This window comes from Quercus lobata, chromosome 12, assembly GCF_001633185.2.
Source record: "Quercus lobata isolate SW786 chromosome 12, ValleyOak3.0 Primary Assembly, whole genome shotgun sequence".
Classification (NCBI taxonomy): domain Eukaryota; kingdom Viridiplantae; phylum Streptophyta; class Magnoliopsida; order Fagales; family Fagaceae; genus Quercus; species Quercus lobata.
The window spans coordinates 33,412,652-33,432,592 of NC_044915.1; the positions used below are offsets into that span (position 1 = coordinate 33,412,652).

General features: G+C 36.4%; 1 protein-coding gene and 1 pseudogene across 3 annotated transcripts; both read left to right on the forward strand.

The window, feature by feature from the left end:
- The first annotated feature begins 1,924 nt into the window (after positions 1–1,924).
- Positions 1,925–4,853, forward strand: LOC115971030 (putative pre-16S rRNA nuclease). Of its 3 annotated transcripts, XM_031090698.1 has the most exons (7): positions 1,925–2,017; positions 2,339–2,501; positions 2,914–2,971; positions 3,223–3,291; positions 3,369–3,464; positions 4,215–4,304; positions 4,793–4,853. In XM_031090698.1, exons 2-6 carry the CDS (start codon positions 2,353–2,355, stop codon positions 4,302–4,304), a joined length of 462 nt encoding a protein of 153 aa, XP_030946558.1. In that variant the 5' UTR covers positions 1,925–2,017; positions 2,339–2,352; the 3' UTR covers positions 4,793–4,853. The 3 variants fall into 3 exon arrangements, with proteins under 3 accessions (XP_030946558.1, XP_030946560.1, XP_030946559.1); XM_031090700.1 differs by lacking the exon at positions 3,223–3,291 and having other exon boundaries at positions 2,914–2,950; XM_031090699.1 differs by lacking the exons at positions 3,223–3,291; positions 4,793–4,853.
- A 12,050-nt stretch (positions 4,854–16,903) lies between these two features.
- Positions 16,904–18,495, forward strand: LOC115970561 (annotated as a pseudogene).
- Positions 18,496–19,941: the final 1,446 nt, after the last annotated feature.

A 19,941-nucleotide genomic window follows, 5' to 3' on the forward strand; every position in this document is an offset into this window, starting at 1 on the left:
ACAAGATCAAAATGAATCCAGCGAAACACTTTTATCAAGGGATTTCAAACCACAAGTAGGCAATTTAAATTTTGGTCAAACCTCAGGTAGGTAAAATGTCAAATTATAGGTAGACAACTTAAATTTCGGTCAAACTATAGGTGTATAAGTTTTAATTTGCCCAAAATAATATAATTGTTATAAGTGGGAAAGGAGAATTTGAGCTATGGTTATCATCATAAACAGAACCAATAAACTCCACAAAGCTACAAGGCTCTGTGCCAAGACTATAAAAAGTTTAAACCCCTTATCCTGGGCATTTGATAATTTTATTAAAATTTTATATATTAGTGAACGCATACAATTTCACATATCCCTTCTAAATGACTTTCCGCATTTTACTCAATGTCAACAATGTATAGAAAATAACAATGAAAATGGTATGAATACAAAACGTTGTCAAAATCCTAACAATAAGTTTGGGGTTATGAATGGGTTGGATTTTCAAATACCTTTTACCTATTTATTACTCATTTAACAAAGTAGTTATGATTCAAACCCAACCCAACTCAACCCAATCTAATTATTTAAGGTAAAATCTAGCCTATTTATCTAATTACGTGTGTGTACGCGTGTGTGTATATATTTATGTAAAATATTTACATAAAAAATAAAAAATATATCCCAAATATTTAAAATGAAAAAATATCCTCCAAAACATTCAAAAATGACCAAAATTATCATTGTGGGGACTATGGCCCAAATTAACGAGTTGGGCCTTGGGCCTATCCGAGGACACCAGCCTGTCCGAAGAGACAACATGACTTAGGAGATTCATGTTAAGTCTATCATTGGAAACAAAGAAAAAAGGTCTGAGGAGGAATTTCTCCTCGGACACTGAAAATCCAGAGCGAAGGTACGTCCAAGCCACTAAAGCTCATCCCCTAAATACGTGAAAAGGAAGGAAACACAAAATATTTAAACAAAAGCTGCCACCACCACATTGAATGCACTACAGCTACTTTCCTAACCGCATTAATGTGGAGAAGACCCCTGAACAGTGTTACCTTAACTACCACAACTCACAAAGGACTGAAAGAGGTGTCTGATGAGATGGGTGCTCAAGTGGGAGCTTGGATGATCAACAAGTGTAAAGTCCAGATGATAAGAAAGGGCCTACATAACGTATAGAAACCCTCATAAGATGAAGGTAGAAAAAGAAAGGCAGAATACTGTGGCATGCAAAGAAACCCTAATATATTGGTCTGTATACGAAAATTGAGTTCTGAATCTTTTCGAACCGTGAGATCTTTCAACGTAATGGCTTTTGTTCTTGTCCATGTGTACCTTTATCCCATGCAAGCCTCTGTCTAACTTATCTAAACCCAGTTTTTTAGCCCATACTCTACAAAATTTATTGTGTCGGGCCTTTTTGGACCAAGACTTTACAAGATAGGGATTTGCGTTCCAAAACTGTGTCCCTACAATCATAATACCTCTAAACCTTTAAAATGAGGGGAAAAATCATATAGTCTAAAAAAATGGAAAGAAAATAAATGTTTTTAAATGCATCCAGATGATTCTAAAAAAAAAAAAAAAGCATCCATATACCACGTAGTAGGCATGTACTTTACCTAAAGAAAATTTTTATAAAAAGTGTTATTATATATTAAAAAAAAACTACTAAATGTCTAAAAATCCCAAGTTGAATGATATCAACAAATTACTATGTTTACAAAAGCCTTGTAATTCAATTAGTATCTTAGTATTTTTAACAAAAATATACATGATTCAAATATTCTCTCTCCCAAATGTCTAGTTAAATTAACAAAAAAAGCTTCTAAAAAAAAATAAATAAAATCTAGTTAAACTCCATCTGACAAAAAAAAAAAAAAACCAAAGTAACCCCCAGTTACTACTTATCATAAATTGGTATAATTGGGTCTGTAGACTCTGTACCCATTTTGAGAGTTTCGTCTGAAACATTGAAACCATTCTGAACGCTAACTCACTTCGTCTGAAACATTGAATTTCACTTGTAATGAATCTCTCTCTCTCTGTTTAACTTTTTGCTCCAAAAGTGTTTGTGAAAAAATATGTCACAGTAGAAATATGTCACAAACAGCATTTGATCTCTGTGTAGACTAACTGTTTGTAAAAATGCTACAATGAAAATGAACTTTGTGCCGAAAAGCTGGACTTATGCATTAAAAAAACAAACAAAAAAAGTTTATTTCTTCGCATTTTGGAAGTAAAAATATTATTGCCCATGTTGTTCATTTTTTTTTTTAATTTTAATTTTGCTTAAAACGTATTTCACAGAGTGACAAATTAAAGGTTTTGTTTTTTGTTGTTGAAGGGTCTGGTTGATTAATGAGGTACGTGAAGCCGTTGAACTTGTTCCATGATTTGCTCACGTCAAAAGCAGTAAAACGGGGTCGTTTGCTTGGTCTGGATGTTGGTGATAAGTATGTTGGACTAGCTGTTTCAGACACTCACAATAAGATAGCTTCACCTCTAAGGTAATCTGATATCTTATACTTTTTATAATACCATGAAACTATGCTTGACAATGCATTATAAAGGCCACCCAGTATATGGTATGGTCAGTGAATGTTGAATCTCTAATTTTATAGACTAGAGCAGCATATACCTCTTACCACCATGGGGTATGGCTTGACGGTAGGAGTCCTCGTATTGCTCCATCAAGGCCTCGGTGGTACAGGTGGTATTACCTATTATCGTCATGTGGCATGGGGTCGATGAGTCCACATCGGAGACCCCCTTTTTCATTCAGCAAAAAAGAAATAAAGAAAAAAGAAAAAGAGCAGCATATCCCTTTTCAGGGCTTCTCTTTTCCCCATTTTATGTTATTGTTCTCATTGAAACTTTGTTTATTATATGGTATAAATGTCAATTATTGTGATGCTGCAGTGTTCTGCTAAGGAAGAAATCAAATATTGATCTAATGGTTAGTGACTTTCAAAGTCTGGTGAGTACTTACTGTTGATTTTATTTTATATGATTGTGCTAGTGTCGTGGAATAAAAAATTGAGTCCTGTTATTATATCTATTACAAAATGGTATTGTCTACTTGGTGTAGCAAGAGGCTTTTTTTTTTCTTTTCCCCTACAAGAAGTTCTCTATCTAGATAAATTGGGTATTTATGTTGGGTGGTGTTGAACTTTGAGCTATCTTTAGACCAAAGGCAGAGTCATAACGGCTTCTTCTGTTCATGTACAGATCTCTGAACTTTCTCTGGTGGGCTTTGTTGTTGGTTGCCCTTTCGACAGACGACGAAGCGCTCCTGATGTGAGTTTTAAAGTGGAGCAATTAATATAAATTCTTGTTCTTTCCCTGACTGCATTTTAATTTTCCACCATGATTAGGCTGTGCAAGTGAAGCTTTTCATTGATGATCTCTGTAAAACGGGGAAACTCAAAGGTTTAAACTACACATATTGGGATGAGAGTTTTACATCTAAGGTTGGTCCATCTGGCTATATTGTGAGATTTAGCGAAGTTTCATATGTATAAATTGTGGCATAGCTATAGATACAGAGCACATGTGGAAGGTTTTTAATTAATCTGATGATGTACTTGGATTACCCTGTGGCAACCTAATATTATGATTACTATATGAGCTCTGTGATTTTCCTTTCCAAATTGTTGAAAATATCAATTTCATTGTTTGGGTAGCTAGCTACTGGAAACCTGGCCTTTGCCGAGGAAATGTTGGATGAACTGCAAAAGCTAGATTTGGCAAATTATAATGATTTATGCATCTCAATCTCAATTTACATCTGGTTATGTGTGTTCTTATTACTAAATGTCAAAGAGTCTTAGAGAGTCTTTGGATTGAACTTATTTGCGTCTGCGTTTAGTTCACTCACGTTTTCTTCCTTTCTTTTTTTTTTTTCTTTTTTTCACGCGTTTCAGAGGGGACAACTAGTACTGTTCACGTACTAGTTGAGTACTGTTCACTCATTTTCTCTTTTTTTAATTGGATTCAGCCGCATGTTTTGACCTCTTCAACAGTAAACAGTGCACCGTGTACTGTTTATGGGACCCATAAAATTCATTATTCAGCAATTTTTTTATTAAAAATGGGTCCTACGGTACTATTCACACATTTAAAAATTATTTTGCTACAATGTTTTTAGTTTTCAGTTTTCAATTTTAGCAAAATAAGTTCTATCCAAACAGACCCTTAGAGTTCATGTTACCATTTTGCAGAATGTGGAATTACTATTAAAGCCTTTGAATTTACATCCGGTCCAGTCAAAGACGATAATTGACAAGTTTGCTGCTATGGGAATACTCTAGGTAATATTCATTCTTCTATACATTCCATCAAAAAATCAAATGGTTCACTATGCTTTACATATTTAACACGGAATTCATGAATGTAAAATGCAATGGACTCCAATTGTTATATTAAGCACAATGTACTCATCCATGTGCTATTAGACAACAAACTGGTATGATTAGAGATCTAGATATTAATGTCTATTTAAAATGTAATACATTCAAGATTTACCCTGGTAGGATTAGAGATTTACATATTAAAAAATGTATAAATTGTAATATAGGCAAGAGGTGACTAAAATGTACTAAGTTTGATTACTGAAACTTTATTTGGGGGTATCTTGCTTATAGAACTTTCAACATTCTGAAAAGTTAGAGATCTTTTGAAGTTTTAAATAGACTAAATCTGAGAATAGTTATGCAATATTTGAACAGTTAGTTTGAAGGTATTTTCAGAGCAGTTATTCTGAATTCAGAGTTGTCTCATATACTGGCATTTTGGGCAGGGATATCTGGATTATGTTAACAGGAAGATGAAGTTGGAAGCAACAGAGTAAGATGTCTCTAAATGGATGTAAGTTGCTTGTTATACATGTACATAACAGGACTGTTTAATGAATGTTGTACTCACAAGTCACAACATAGATGTACCTCTGTTTTTGAGTTTCACAATTCTCTTAGCTTTGCATTATAATTTTTCGAACCGTTTGTGTTCATCATCATGAACATGAAGTGTTTTCATTTTTTAATAAATCTATTCTACTTATAAAAAAAATAGAGAAAAAAGTCACAAGTCACAACATAGTTGTTGAAGCAATATTATGTGACAATTTAGTTCATTGTCATGTTTCACTTGAGTTGCCCTAAAATCATGGTCCTACAAGAATAAAAAATTGCAATTTTTTTTAAAAACTGCCTATTCATTAAGATCACGTCTTTGATAATCCGATGAATTACAATAGGCTGTATGGTGCGGACACAAGGTACAAACCTCCAATTATACGCATGTATGAGAAGAAGAGGAAAAAGAAGACAACCCAACATGTGACCTTATGGATGAAGCCTATTAGTAATTGGGCTTGAGATTAAGTAAGCCCAAGCATTTAATAATTCAGTTTTTTTTATGCATCTTATTGTTAGTTATTTAAGCACTTTTTCTAATTATTGTAAGACAGTTTTTTTTTTTTTTGAATTATAAAAATATTGTGTCTTTTTACACTGGTGTCGACTCCAGTTTGCTTGGTGCCGACTCCTAGGGTTTATTCTTGATTCTATTGTTGTTTAGTTGTTCCATTGAAATAGTGTGGTTGTCCTACTTCAATTTTGGTATCAGAGCAGACTTCCGGTCCATACAACATAACCATAGACAACCACTTGAAAGCAAAAACCATCAAAGAGCAAGCCAACCAAATATGACATTACCTTTCAAGTTTTTACCCCATGAGATCTTAAACAAGTCCAAACTAGTCCCTGCAGTCCGTATATACCCCCTTTGGCCACATGAGTTCTTCGTCCCCAAACCAGCAGAGAAGCCAGCGACCCCTCCCAAGCTTGTGACTATCATCCGTGCCCGCCTTTGATCACAAGACCCACAAGCCAAAAAAAAAAAAAAAAGGTGACCCACGCAAGACCCATCAGCCACTAGCCGCCGAAACCCGCAAATCAACACTCAACCGCCGTAAGACTCATTAGCCACCAGCCATCGAAACCCATTATCACCCTTGACCGTCGTTGCTGGGGATGTTGAACCACTGCCGATGCCAAGACTTGAGACAAGCAGTCGCCACTCTTCCATGTTTCGTGCCGCCGTTGTCGTCCCTGTCTTCGTGTCGCCACCAGTCATCGATCCCTAGCACTAGTCAAGTCCATTACAAAGTTTTTTTTTTTTTTTTTCTCAATTATGAGTCTGTTGTTTCTTTAGTTTCTGTAGTTTCCTTTCGGTTTGTAGTTTAAAGTTTATTTTAAGTCCTTTGTAGTGTACTGTATTTTATTATTTTGCATTAAAAAAAAAAATCAAAAGGAAGGAAAGATGGAAAGTCTTGTTGCTGTGATAGCTCATTGCACGTATTAGGCCCTTACATTGTTTATCCACAGGTCCACTTTGTCAAAATAGATCCACTCACTTGAGGAGCCAAGCTCGTAACTATCTAGTGCAGTAAGTTGGCCACTGACCAGGGTACAATTCGTACTCTCTTTTTGGTGGGTTCAATTTTGTCTCATTAAAAAAATATTATTTTTATATTTTTTATGTGCATATCCCACCATACTCCACTAGCCTACTCATTTTGTGCTCAAGATAGCTGTTTTATTATTTATGCTTTCTTTTAGTACCCATTCCTAAAAAAAAAAAAAAAAAAAAAAAAAACATAAACCAATTTCTTTGAAATACTGATTCTCATTATTAATTGTGGAGCTTATTGGAATTTGAATTTTATTTGGGCTATCTCTCAATATTGTGAACATTGTCACTACTTGACTGCAATTTATTCCTTTGATTCATTGATCTAGTCTCTACAAGCACTCTTGCTTGACCTTGATTTTACATTGAGAACTGGTTAGTCGAATTTTTGGGAATCTTAATTGCATTTCATAAATGTAGTGGTGCATGCATCGACGTAGTGGTCGCATCATGTCAAACCCTGAACATTAATCCACTTCTGAGCCTTAGAGCAAACCATGGAAAGCCTAGCAAAAACTGTCCATGCTTTACTGGAAAGGGTAGAGCGAGTTGAAGCATCTCAAAAAGAGACTATTAACTATGAAGGAGATAACATGCTTAGGCAAAATAACCACGGTTACTTTAATAGGGCTCTAAACTTTGAACATGATCACATATAATCGTAATGGCCCCAGGGATTATGATGATAGGATGTCCAAGGAAAAGATAGAAGCAGCCACCTTTGATGGTTGCCTAAACCCATGGGTTTTTATTGATTGGTTACATCATATAGAGAAATTCTTTGACTATTACCATTGGGCTGAGAATAAGAAGGTGAGGTATGCCAGAATGAAGTTAATTGGAAGAGCTGACCTTTTTTGGGAGGACCTTGAGGATACCCTTAGGCGACGACATGAGCCCCCCATTATTGATTCACTTGAGATGAAGGATGCACTCTCGAGGAATTATCTTCCTCCAACTTATAGAAGCTCCCTCTTTGAGAAATGGGATCACCTAAAGTAAGGCACTACTCATGTGGCTGAATATATAGAGAAATTCAAGGAATTCAAGAGGCGAATTCAAATAGTCGAGGAAGAGGTTGTCACACTCAATAGGTTCAAGAAAGGTTTAAATGCTAACCTACTAGGCGAGATTATCACCCGAGGACTTAGTAGAAGCATATGACCTTGCTAGGAATTGTAAAAGTAGCATCCAAATCTATCTTTTGGCGACGTTCTGAGCTCCGAAGTGTCCCTACCAACCCTTAACCTTTTGGTAGCAAATCTAGACCTGCCTTACCCCTTCCTAAGGTCAACCCTAATAGCACCCCAATAGAAAAAGAGGACAAGGAAAAATGTGTGGTCAATAAGCCTTCAAGATTAAGCTCTCGCCTCTAATGTTTCAAATGTAATGGGGTTGGACATATTGCAGCTAGATGTCCCTCTAGAATCCTTGTCATTCAAGAGGATGATGAAAAGGTAGAAGATGTTGAGGAGCTTGTGTATGACCCAAATGTTGAAGAAATCCAAGATGTTGAGGCAGAATGGGAAGATGATCCTAGCTACCTCGTGTGCATTAGAGCCATATCTCCCTAGGTTGATGATTTCAAGGACATCTTTGGTGTCCCTAGAGTGAATGTGGTAAGGTGTGCTTTGGCAGACACTTCTAAACTTACACTAAGTGTGGGGACAAAACTTGCAAGGTTATTATAGATAGTGGGGGTTGCATTAATGCGGTGTCCTCTAATGTTGTTTCCCGTCTAGGCTTGAAATTGATCCCACACCCTAACCCATATAAAGTTTCTTGGGTAGATACTTCCTTCATAGCTATAAAAGAAAGATGTGTTGTCCCACTTCAATTCCTCACTTACAAGGCTGAAATATGGTGTGACGTAATTCCCATAGATGTAGGGCATATTATCTTAGGTAGACATTGGCTTTATGGTTTGGATGTCACCCTTCATGGGTAATCCAATTCTTGCTCATTTGTGTTAGAAGGTAAGAAAATTGTGCTCAATCCTTTGAAACCCAAGCCAATCGACATGAGCAAGAAGAAAGAAGCACCAAAGGCGAAGGCCTGAACATCATAAGCTCAAAGGCATTTGAAAGTGTAGTAGTTTAAGAATCCATTGTGTTTGCCTTAGTTGCCAGGGAACTTTATGGAGAGGCCCGTAAGGAGCAACTTGAAGAAGTAAAGTCAATGCTCCAGGAATTTAAGGATGTTTTCCCTGAGGAACTCCCCGATCATTTACCACCCATGCGTGACATACAACACGCCATAGATTTTGTGCCCGGAGCGACCCTACCAAACTTGCCTCACTATAGGATGAACTCTACAGAGCATACTGAGTTGCAAAGGCAAGTAGAAGAACTACTTAGAAAGGATTTTTTTTGTGAAAGTATGAGTCCTTGTGCAGTCCCTGTACTTTTGACTCCAAAGAAAGATGGAACTTGGAGGATGTGTGTTGATAGTCGTGCCATCAACAAGATCACTGTGAAATATTGTTTCCCTATCCCTTGGTTGGATGACATGTTGGATATGATGGCTGGAGCAACGATCTTCTCAAAGATAGACTTGAAAAGTGGATATTTTCAAATTAGGGTTCGTCCTGGTGATGAGTGGAAAACTGCCTTTAAGACGAAAAATGGTTTATATGAGTGGATGGTCATGCCTTTTGGATTGTTCAATGCTCCTAGTACCTTTATGAGAGTGATGACTCAAGTGCTTAAGCTTTTTATGGAGAAATTCTTGGTTGTGTAATTTGATGACATCCTCATCTATAGCAAATCTAGGGAGCAACATTTAGACCACCTAACTCAAGTTTGTACTACCCTTAGGAATGAGAGTTTATATGGCAATTTCAAGAAGTGCTCTTTCTTTACCAATAAAGTTATCTTCCTAGGTTTCATAGTATCCTCAGAGGGAGTTTCTGCCAACCCCCAAAAGGTTCAAGTGATTGTGGATTGGCCCAAGCCCAAAAATATCCATGAAATTCGAAGCTTTCATGGGCTAGCTTCCTTCTATCGCCGATTCATCAAAGAGTTTAATACCATTATGTCCCCCATCACTGACTGCATGAAACAAAGGGAGTTTATTTAGACAAAAGCTGCTGCTAAGGTTTTCAATGAAGTAAAACAAAAGATGACTGAGGCATCTGTTATGCGTCTCCCTGATTTTACCAAGCATTTTGAAATGGAATGTGATGCCTCCGGTATTGGTATAAGGGGAGTACTTAGTCAAGAGCGCCACCCAATTGCTTATTTTAATGAGAAATTGAATGATGCTAAGCAAAAGTACTCCACATATGACAAAGAATTTTATGCCATTATTCGAGCTTTTTGGCATTGGCGCCATTACCTGTTGTCTCTAGAATTTGTTATCTACTCTGATCATGAAGTTTTGCGCTATCTCCATTCCCAAAAAAAAAAAGCTGAATTTTAGGCAGGGTAGTTGAGTCGAATTTCTACAACGCTACTCCTTTGTGGTGAAACATAGGGCGGGAGTTGAGAATAAGGCTGCTAATGCAATAAGTCGAAGGATGTCTATGCTATCAGTCATGAGTGTTAAGGTTACTAGATTTGAACGACTCAAGGATGACTATGAGTCATGTCTAGATTTTGGGGAGCTCTACGCTAGCCTAAGTAATGCCTCATGGCCAATCCTGGATGATTATACCCTTCAAGATGGTTACTTGTTCAAAGCCAACAAGTTATGTATTCCTCGGTTTTCAATGAGAGATTTCCTAGTTTGGGATATACATGTGGGAGGACTTACAGGTCATTTTGGTCGAGAAAAAACAATTGGGGAAGTGGAACGTCAATTCTATTGGCCTGGTCTTAAGAGGGGCATTGCCAAGATAGTTGGCAAGTGTCGTGCATGTCAACTAGCCAAACATCGTAAGCAAAACACTGGCTTGTATACACTTCTACCTGTACCAAATCGCCCGTGGCAAGATGTGAGTATGGACTTTGTGTTAGGTTTACCCCGCACCTTTAGGAAGCATGATTCTATTCTAGTAGTTGTTGATCGCTTCTTTAAGATGGCTCATTTCCTACCATGTTCTAAGACCTTTGATGCTTCTAAGCACCTTATACCTGACCTTGGAATGTCACTTTGCCTCACAAAGATCGTCTCTCTGGCACTTTCACTTCCGGGGTTGGGTCAAAGCTATTGGTCAATCTCGTGGCGAGCCTTCCCATCTACCTTACCTGGACCACCGTTAGCCCACCAAGTTCCTTTGCAACTTGAATGCCCAACAACTTCCACTTCCACTTCCACTGGGACTTGACCACCAACAAGCACTGGCTCACCTCACTACGCTCCGAAAGCTTCACCGTACTTTTCAGTTTAGCACGCCACTACTAGTTATTAAGATTGCAAAGCTCTACTTTGATGAGATTGTCAAACTTTATGGTCTTCCTAAAACCATAGCGTCTGATAGGGATGTTTGCTTCACGAGTTATTTTTGGAAGACTTTGTGGCATTTAGTAGGCACCAAATTGAAATTTTCCACAGCATTTCATCCTCAAACTGATGGTCAAACTGAGGTGGTTAATCGTAGTCTACGCAACCTCCTTCAGTGTCTAGTGGGTGAAGCCAATCAGAATTGGGATTCAATTCTTCCTACAACCCAGCTTGCATATAATAGCTTTGTCAATAGGTCTATAGGCGCTAGTCCTTTTGAGGTTGTGCATGGGTATACACCTAAGAAGCCCTTAGATCTTTTGCCCATGTCCCCACATGTTAGAATTTCTGAATCTGTTGAGGCATTTGCATGACATATTCATGATTTGCATAATGAGATTCGCAAAAAAATTCAGGTAAGTAATTCTCAATATAAAATTCATGTTGACACTCATCGGCGTCATGCAGAGTTTCAGGTAAGGGATTATGTCATGATTTGGATTCGACCTGAACGGTTTCCCTCTGGGGCTGTTAAGAAATTGTAGGCTCGTAGTGCCGGACCATTCAAGGTATTGAAACGAATGGGCCCAAATGCATATGTCATTGACGTTCCTCATGATTATGGTATTAGCTCCTCCTTTAATATAGAGGATCTAGTTGCTTATAAAAGCCCCCCACAATTATTCCTAATACCCCTTTTGATGAGCTTTTACTCGATCCTATTGATGCCCCTATCCCTACCCCTTTACCCTTAAATCTGCCCCATGCACATAAAGAATCTATTGATACTATTTTAGATGAACAGATTGTTTCTACCAGGGATGGAGGAGTTCACCGTTTCCTAGTTTGTTGGCAAGGGCGACCAGATTCTGATTGCACATGGATTACTCGAGATGAGCTACATCGACTGGATCCTGACTTGCTTGAGTACTATTAGAGCTCTTCAGATTTCCACTTGACGGGGTCAAGTTCTTCTCACCCGGGGGGAGTTGGTTCGGACCCAAGGTACAAGCCTTCAATTTTATGCATGTATGGGTGGAAGAGCAAAAAGAAGATGGCCCAACTTATGGCCTTATGGATGGAGCCTGTTAGTAATTGGGCTTGAGATTAAGCAAGCCCAAGCATTTAATAATTAGTTTTTTTATTTTTTTATTTTTTTTATGCATCTTATTGTTAGCTATTTAAGCACTTTTTCTGATTATTGTAAGACATTTTTTTGAGAATTATAAAAATATTGTGTTTCTTTTTACACTGGTGCTGACTCTAGTTTGCTTAGTGCTGACTCCAAGCAACCCATAGGTGTTAACTCCTAGGGTTTATTCTTGATTCTATTGTTGTTTAGTTGTTCCATTGAAATAGTGTGGTTGTCCTATGTCACTGTAGCTAGGGCTGTAAATGAACTAAATCGTTCATAAATAGCTTGGGTTTGGCTCGATAAAAAGCTCGTTCATGTTTGTTTGTTTATAAACAAGGCAAGCTTAAGCTTCAGTTTTAGGTTTGTTTAATAAATGAGCCGAGCCCGAGTAAAAAATATTGTTCATGAACAAGCTCGTGAACACCAAGGCTTGATACAAAAGTAATAAAACAAGTTGAGCCTAGGCTTATTTATGAGTTTGGTAATAAAATTGATATAAGCTTAACAAGTAAACTCATATATTTCTAAAACTTTAATTAATTATAAGTTGAGACCACTCATCCAAACTAAATAGGCTAGATAATAAACTTGATATAGGCTTGATAATATATTTATGTTGGATCTCAAGCTCAAAAGCATGATATTGAGCTTGAGTTTGGGCTTGATATTGAGCTCGAGTTTGGCTTGACTAATGAATCAAGCCAAGTCAAGCCAAGCTTAAGGTTTTGTACTTTATAATGAGCTCAAGCTTGAACATTATTTGTAGGCATGTATCAAGCTCAAGCCAAACTTGAACATTCTATTTTTGATGTCGAGCCGAGCTTGAACATTCATTACTCGACAAAGTTCGGCTCGTTTACAGCCCTAACTGTAGCTCACTAACAAGGCAGGCATTGGAGGGCAAAAAAAGGTGGAGCTGTGGATGCATGGTGCATTTATTGAAAACAGCTACAAACCAAGTGGATTATTTAAATCTTTACATGCTCAATAATTTGTTGTAAAATTTGTTAATGAATGTGATGGGAACAATATGAATGTAATTTCATTTTCTTTTAAAAATTCTATTAGAAAAAGAAAATTTGGTTTTCTTTTATTTTCTTTTCTTTTATTTTTTATTTTTATCCTTGAGTATTTTATTATCTTTTTTGAATCAAGGTTGAATTTCTAACTTTGTTATTAAATCTTCAATTTTGTAGTCATTCTAACAAATTGCTATCAAATAAAGTCTAATCTATCTATATATAATCTATCAAATAAAATCTCTCATCTATCTATATATAATCTTTATAGTAATAATATACAAAAGTTGGAGAGTATCATTTATTTTTGTTACATTTCTGTTGAGCTACATAATGCAATAATGCATTATGTCTTTAATCTTTATACATTCTCAAAACTAATTATTACTTACCAATCATGATAAAATAATCACTTTTTACTATCATGACTTTGTACATTTTTCAACTTTTTTTTTAATTATAGAATATAGACATTCTTTAACCTAAATGTTAATTATAATTAAAAAAAAATGTCAAATTACAACTTACCCACCTGTGGTTTGGCCGAAATTTAAGTTGTTTCCTGTAGTTTGAAATTTGACACTTTACCCACGGTTAGCTCAGTTAGAGTTCTGTTATCCACATTCGTTAAAAATAGGACTAAATATGTAGTTTTACTCTACTTTTATGTCTCTCTCCTCAAAAACACAAAAAAACATAAAAACACAAGATAAAATAAGATCAAAAAGATGTTGATAAAGATAAATGAAGAAGCTTCCTTTGCCTAAACTAAAGTCATCATCCAACTCAACTAATTATTGACTACCATTCTTCAATTCATTCCACAAACAAACTTCCTACACGCAAATCAAAAGCTATTGAATCGTGATGGTCTATGTATCAAAAGCTATATATGGGTAAGAAATCCTTATTAAGATGAGAATGATGGGTTTGGCTTTCTTATGAACAAGTTGCTGGGTTTTTGCAAATCTGGTTGTAAGTTGTGTGTTGATGGTGCTTGGGTCTAAGGTTGAGCCTCTTCCTTTAGGACTTGAAAGTTGTTACATTCGAGATGGTCAAGTAAGAACACCAGAAAGCAATTGCTGCTTTTAACTTTCTTTCATGACCTGGAATTTGGAGGAAGCTCATCAGATGCAAATTTGCTAAAAGATAGGAGCCTCGTTAGGCTAGATGTCAATAACATTGGTTGACACCCTTTAACCCATGTAACTGTACACTACTACCCTTTGTGTAATGTATATTCCTCTTGTACTCAAGTAGGCTTGTCCAACCAAGCCGAAGACCCGACCCACTCGGCCAAACCGACCACACCCGAACCGTTCGCCGTCCGACCCGACTACTTGGTGGTCGGCGGCGGGTTCCTGCCATTCCAAACCGATTCTGGCGGATTGAGTGGCGGGTCTTCCCTTCCAAAACCCGGTCCACCCAACCCGACCATGATATATAACCTTCAGTGCTTAGTTAGTTCTCAATTCTCTCATAGTCTCATTCTTTCTCAATCTTAAGGCTCTCTCTCACTCTCTCAATCTCTCAACATCTCTGACATGTGCCGATCTACACTGATATCTCAACATCGCCAAGCTCTCAACCTCCATCATCGCCAATCTGTGCTAAGCTCTCAACCTCCATCATCACCGATCTGCGCCAAGATCTCAACCTCCATCGCCGATCTGCGACTCTCTTCCATTCACCATCGTCGATCTGCAATCTCTGCCATTCACCATCTCCAATCTCTGCCATTCACTTTCTATTTGTGTTCTTTGGATTTGTGGCTTACTGGTGTTTGTGGATTTGTGGGTTAGTTTAGATCTGTTCTTTAGTGTAGATCTGTTCCTCGGAGATGGGTCCTTGTATTGGGCCTTGTAGATCTGTTCTTCAGTATAGATTTGTTTTTTCAGATTTGTGAAATTTGTGGTCTTTGAGATGGGTCCTTGTATTATTCCACCACCGTATTCATGATTGTATGCTATTGCAATATTCAAGATTAGGTTGAAATGTCTAGTCTCACTCCTACTTAGAAAACCACATGCCATTTTTATCAATTTTAAGAGATATAGCTAAAAAAAAAAAAAAAAACATTTCGATCCATTTTGGGTGAGTATAAACTATAAACTAAAAATAAATAAAGTTGTTATCTTTATTATCTCTATACCTTAAAGTTAATGAAAATGACATATGGTTCTTTAAGTTTTAAATTGGGCCCTTCAGCCTCGCCTTGAATAATAAATTTGAAACTTAAAAATTTTTAGTTCTTCCAAAAGAAATTAGGAAAATGTAATATATAATAACAGTAGTTAGAAGAATATGGACCATTTCAAAAAGAATAATATCAATAAAAAAAATACTAAAAATAATAAAATTATATATTTGTAAAAATAGAGAGAGAAATTACTTTTATAAATTGTTTATTTTTAAGGAGAACAAGTAATCTATAATAAAATTTAGAGAAAAAATTCTACATTATACCACATTTCAAAATAATTATATATTTGAGTTGAAGGATAGTATTTATTGTTGTTATGCTCTTATTGAGCTATAACATTTTAGTCTAATATTTTGGTCTACTTTAGTCCATTTTAATGCACTTACTTAAGAATGAGAAAAGATAAATTTGGATTAAGATTACCTATTCTAATATAAATTTATTAACAAATATTCATCTCAAACTCGTATAGATGCTATTATTAAATGCTGATTCAAATTCTTCAAGCCATCATTACCAAACCTGGTGATATAACGGGAGATTATGGGTTGAAGACTTACTTGAAGTCATTTGATCTGCTTGCTTGCATTCCTACAGTTGTCCAAAGCTCCAGAACACCAAATTCACTAATCATAGATACCAGCAGATAAGTTAAATTGTGAAAGTGGCCGAGGCTAAGTAAAAATTGAAGTTGAACTTGAAGCGGCCTGATGAAATTTTTGAGGCCAGAGGACTTAAAATTTGCAAAGACAGATTATGCAACAAATAAACTCTATTAACAATGATCTAGAATTCAAGTGAGATTGTGACAAGTTTTTGTCAACTTGCACAAGGTTTAAAAAAACAAAAAACCAAAAGATTTTACAGTTACAGAGGTCGATGGGTTTTCTTATGTGCTATCAAATTAATTTTATAATGTATTACAAAATAGAACTAGACAAATAGTTATAATAATTATAATAGCTTAAATATTTGATACTTTGATACCGAGAGATTGAATGAATTAGATTTGTTGACACCTTCGAATCAAAAGATAGTTGCGTTCTACATTATTGTGTCACATACTCCAATCACTTTTTTTTATATACGTAAAGTACAATTAACAATAGTGTAATAGCAAAAAAAATCTAGTGGTATAAATTTTATCACAACTTTTTTTAACAATTAGTGTAGTCACTTATTCTGATTAATGTATAATAATAGTGATATTCGTAATAAGTACATGTAAAAGTAATATTACTCAAATTATAACTTTAACTAATCATCCCGTGCTTATTATAGGTAGTTCACATCCATTATATTGCTAGCACTCAAACCCCTACTTGAAAGAAGCAAATTGTAACTGCTATCTTTATACGTGAAAGTTTAAAATGTTACGCGTTCTATATCCCAATAATGACACAAATGCTCACTTTTTCTGTTATTTTGGCCACTACACAATTGTAGCTATCGAACTATTTTAAATTGGGGTGAGGAAGCAAAACCAATACCTATTAATAGCTTCTTTTGTGTCCTACACTCCTCAGCATCCACTTTAAAACCACCTAAACAAAGCTAATACACATTACTAACCACTCCACCTTTATATATCCCCTTCCATTCCAATTATTTGCAAACCACTGCTACCTACCTCTTTTTCTGAGTTTGAGTTAGTACACGCACATGAATATGGCTTTGAAAGGCATCAACGTTGCCATCCTTTGGCACTTTGCTTTGGTTCTTGTCATTGTTTTGCTCTCCATTCCTAATGTTAGTCTTGCCAAGAAAACAAAGATCATTGGCTTAAAAATGAATGCTATTGATAATTGCTGGAAATTGAACCCTGATTGGCGAAGGAACAGACACCAACTTGCCACATGCTCAGTGGGTTATGCTGGGAAGATGACCAACAACATTGGAAAGGGCCTCACACAATATGTAGTCATTGATCCTAGTGACAACCCAATAAATCCCAAACTGGGGACCTTAATATATGGAACAATCATGATCAAAGGGAAAAAATGGATCACATTTCAAAAAAGCATGCACATTAGACTTGAGAAACCACTTCTCTTTAGTAGTTTCACAACCATTGATGGTCGGGGTGCTAATGTTCACATTGCTGGTAATGCATGTTTGATGATCTATAAGGTATTTAATTCACACTTCAATTTTGTTTTGTTCAAATTTTCACAATTGCATAGGTGATATGTTATGATTATTGATTAACACACAATAAAAGCAATATCATTGATGATTTCACATAAAAATGACGTTGTACTAGTTGTGAAATAAATTGTGATGGTTTTCTCCCTAACATTGTTCGTTACAAATTAGATTTTTTTTTTTGAGCTGATCAAGTACTAAAATGTACCTTATATATCAACAGCAAAACAACATAATCATTAATGGTCTTCAAGTCCACCATTGCCGATCCCAACCACCTAGCACAGTAATGGGTCTAGACTCAAAGATAGTTTCATTAAGTCAAGTTGATGGAGATGCAATCAGATTGGTTACTGCATCAAAGGTCTAGCTTGACCATAATACACTTTATGAGAGTGAGGATGGTCTACTTGATGTAACTCGGAGTTCTACAGATATTGTCATCTCCAACAACTGGTTCAAAAATCAGGACAAGGTCATGCTTCTTGGACATGATGATGGGTACTTGCGTGACAAGAACATGTAGGTCACGGTTATGAACAATCATCTTGGACCTAATTGCAACCAAAGGATGCCAAGGTGATTGATCTACCACATTCAAGGACTTGTAGGCATAAACCAATGATTATCAATCATAAATTTATGAAGTTGCTACGATAATATATTAAATCAGCTATCTAATGCACACAAGTAAACTTTTCAAGATTCAATTTGGATATGCACATGTGGTGAACAACTTTTACCAGGGATGGATGCAATATGCTGTAGGGGGCAGCATGAATCCTAGTGTCAAGAGTTAAGCCAACCTCTTCATTGCACCAAAATCAGGGAATAAAGAGGTAAAATTTCAATACTTCCATTATCTTTTAAGTAATAAAAATGCATTTTACCGGTACTAACACATACACAATGCATAATATTAATATTAACAGGTGACGTGAAGAAATGGTGAAAGAGGGTCATGGAAATTCTACTCAATGAATGATGTATTTGAAAATGGAGCTAGATTCATTGAAACAAGTGCTGGTGGGGTAAAGCCAAACTATAACCGTGAACAAACTTTTCGAGTTGCTGATGCAAGAACAATGAAGTCGTTGACAAAATCAGCAAGTGCTTTACGATGCACCCCACGGTCTAGACGCTGAGGCAAAGAGTTTGAAGAGTAAATGTGAATGATTTTCATCGTTTTATTGCTCCCATCAAAGATCAATTGTTGTGTAGTTCCTATCAAAAAAACAAAATTTGTTGTACGGTTGTTAAGATCATATATACTAATGATATGAATATTTAGTGGGCATTTTCCAGTTGACGACATTTAAAAAAAAAAATTATTTTAATTCATATAATGACACAAAAGATTAGAGCATCCACAGCAGTGGAGCTAAAAATTTAGCTTTTTAGCTTCACCAAAAGTTCCTTTATCTATTTTACCTACACATATACCGCAGCAGTGAATCTATTTTAGCTTTCAACACAATAAAATAATATAAACACCACATTAAAATAATATAACTACTACAATAAAATAATATATCCTACTACATTAAAAAAAAAAAAAAAACATCACAGCACCGACCATTTACCACTCTACATCAGCCACACCACAGCCACAGCCCCGCCACCACCCCACAGCAGGAAAAAAAAAAAAAAAACCCACAGCACCACAAAACATGGCACAACCACCGCCAACACAGCACCACAAAACAAACCCCCAGCACACCACAAAACAAACCCACAGCTACAAATCACAAATCGAACCCACCAAACCCAAACCCAGCTACCCAAACATCGAGGGACCAGAGTTGAGCTTCGGTGGGAGTTGAGAGACCGGAGTTGAGCTTCGGTGACGTTGGGATTCGGCGGCGTGGGTCTGAGGGACCAGAGTTGAGCTGACGTTGGGCTTCGGTGGCGTGGGTCTGAGGGACCGGAGTTGAGCTTCGGTGACGTCGGGATTCGGCGGCGTGGGTCTGAGGGACCGGAGTTGAAAGAGTGAATGGAGAGACCGGACCGGAGTTGAGAGAGTTAATGGATAGAAATGAGCTTCAGAGTCTCAGAGAGGAGATGACAGTGAATGAGAGAGAGAGAGAGAGAGGCACGGATAAAAGAATGAAAAAGAAAGGAGCAAATGGAAGCCGGTGGAATAAAATAATAGAAACCGGGGGATAAAATAACATTTTTATTTTTAGCTCTAATGAACAGTACACATCTATATATAGATGTGTACTGTAGCAGTGGAGCTAAAAAAAATAGATTTAGCTCCACTGCTGGAGCATTATTTGAGCAGCAGTGTAGCTAAAATTTAGCAATATAGCATTATAGCTACACTGCTGCAAATGCTCTTATATACTTAGGAAGCTATCTACCATGTATCGCCTCCAAAAAATAGTGTTACTTGAGCCCTTGAGTATGCACATTTGTTTTTATTTTTATTTTTTGTATTTTTTAAGCTAATGAAAAAGAAACAGTAGTGCTGCTTGAATTATTGGGAATGCACATTTGTTTTTTAACTATAGAAAAAAGAAAGTTTCACTTGAGCTGTTGGATATGCATAATTGCATATTCATATCCAAATTCTATGACATTTGAGTGAA

Bases quoted from the DNA above. Each gene is read 5' to 3' on its own strand.
- LOC115971030 (XM_031090698.1), top strand. From the start codon at position 2,353: ATGAGGTACGTGAAGCCGTTGAACTTGTTCCATGATTTGCTCACGTCA. The intron at 2,502-2,913 runs GTAATCTGATAT...GTGATGCTGCAG, and splicing joins AAGATAGCTTCACCTCTAAG to TGTTCTGCTAAGGAAGAAAT. The intron at 2,972-3,222 runs GTGAGTACTTAC...GTTCATGTACAG, and splicing joins TTAGTGACTTTCAAAGTCTG to ATCTCTGAACTTTCTCTGGT.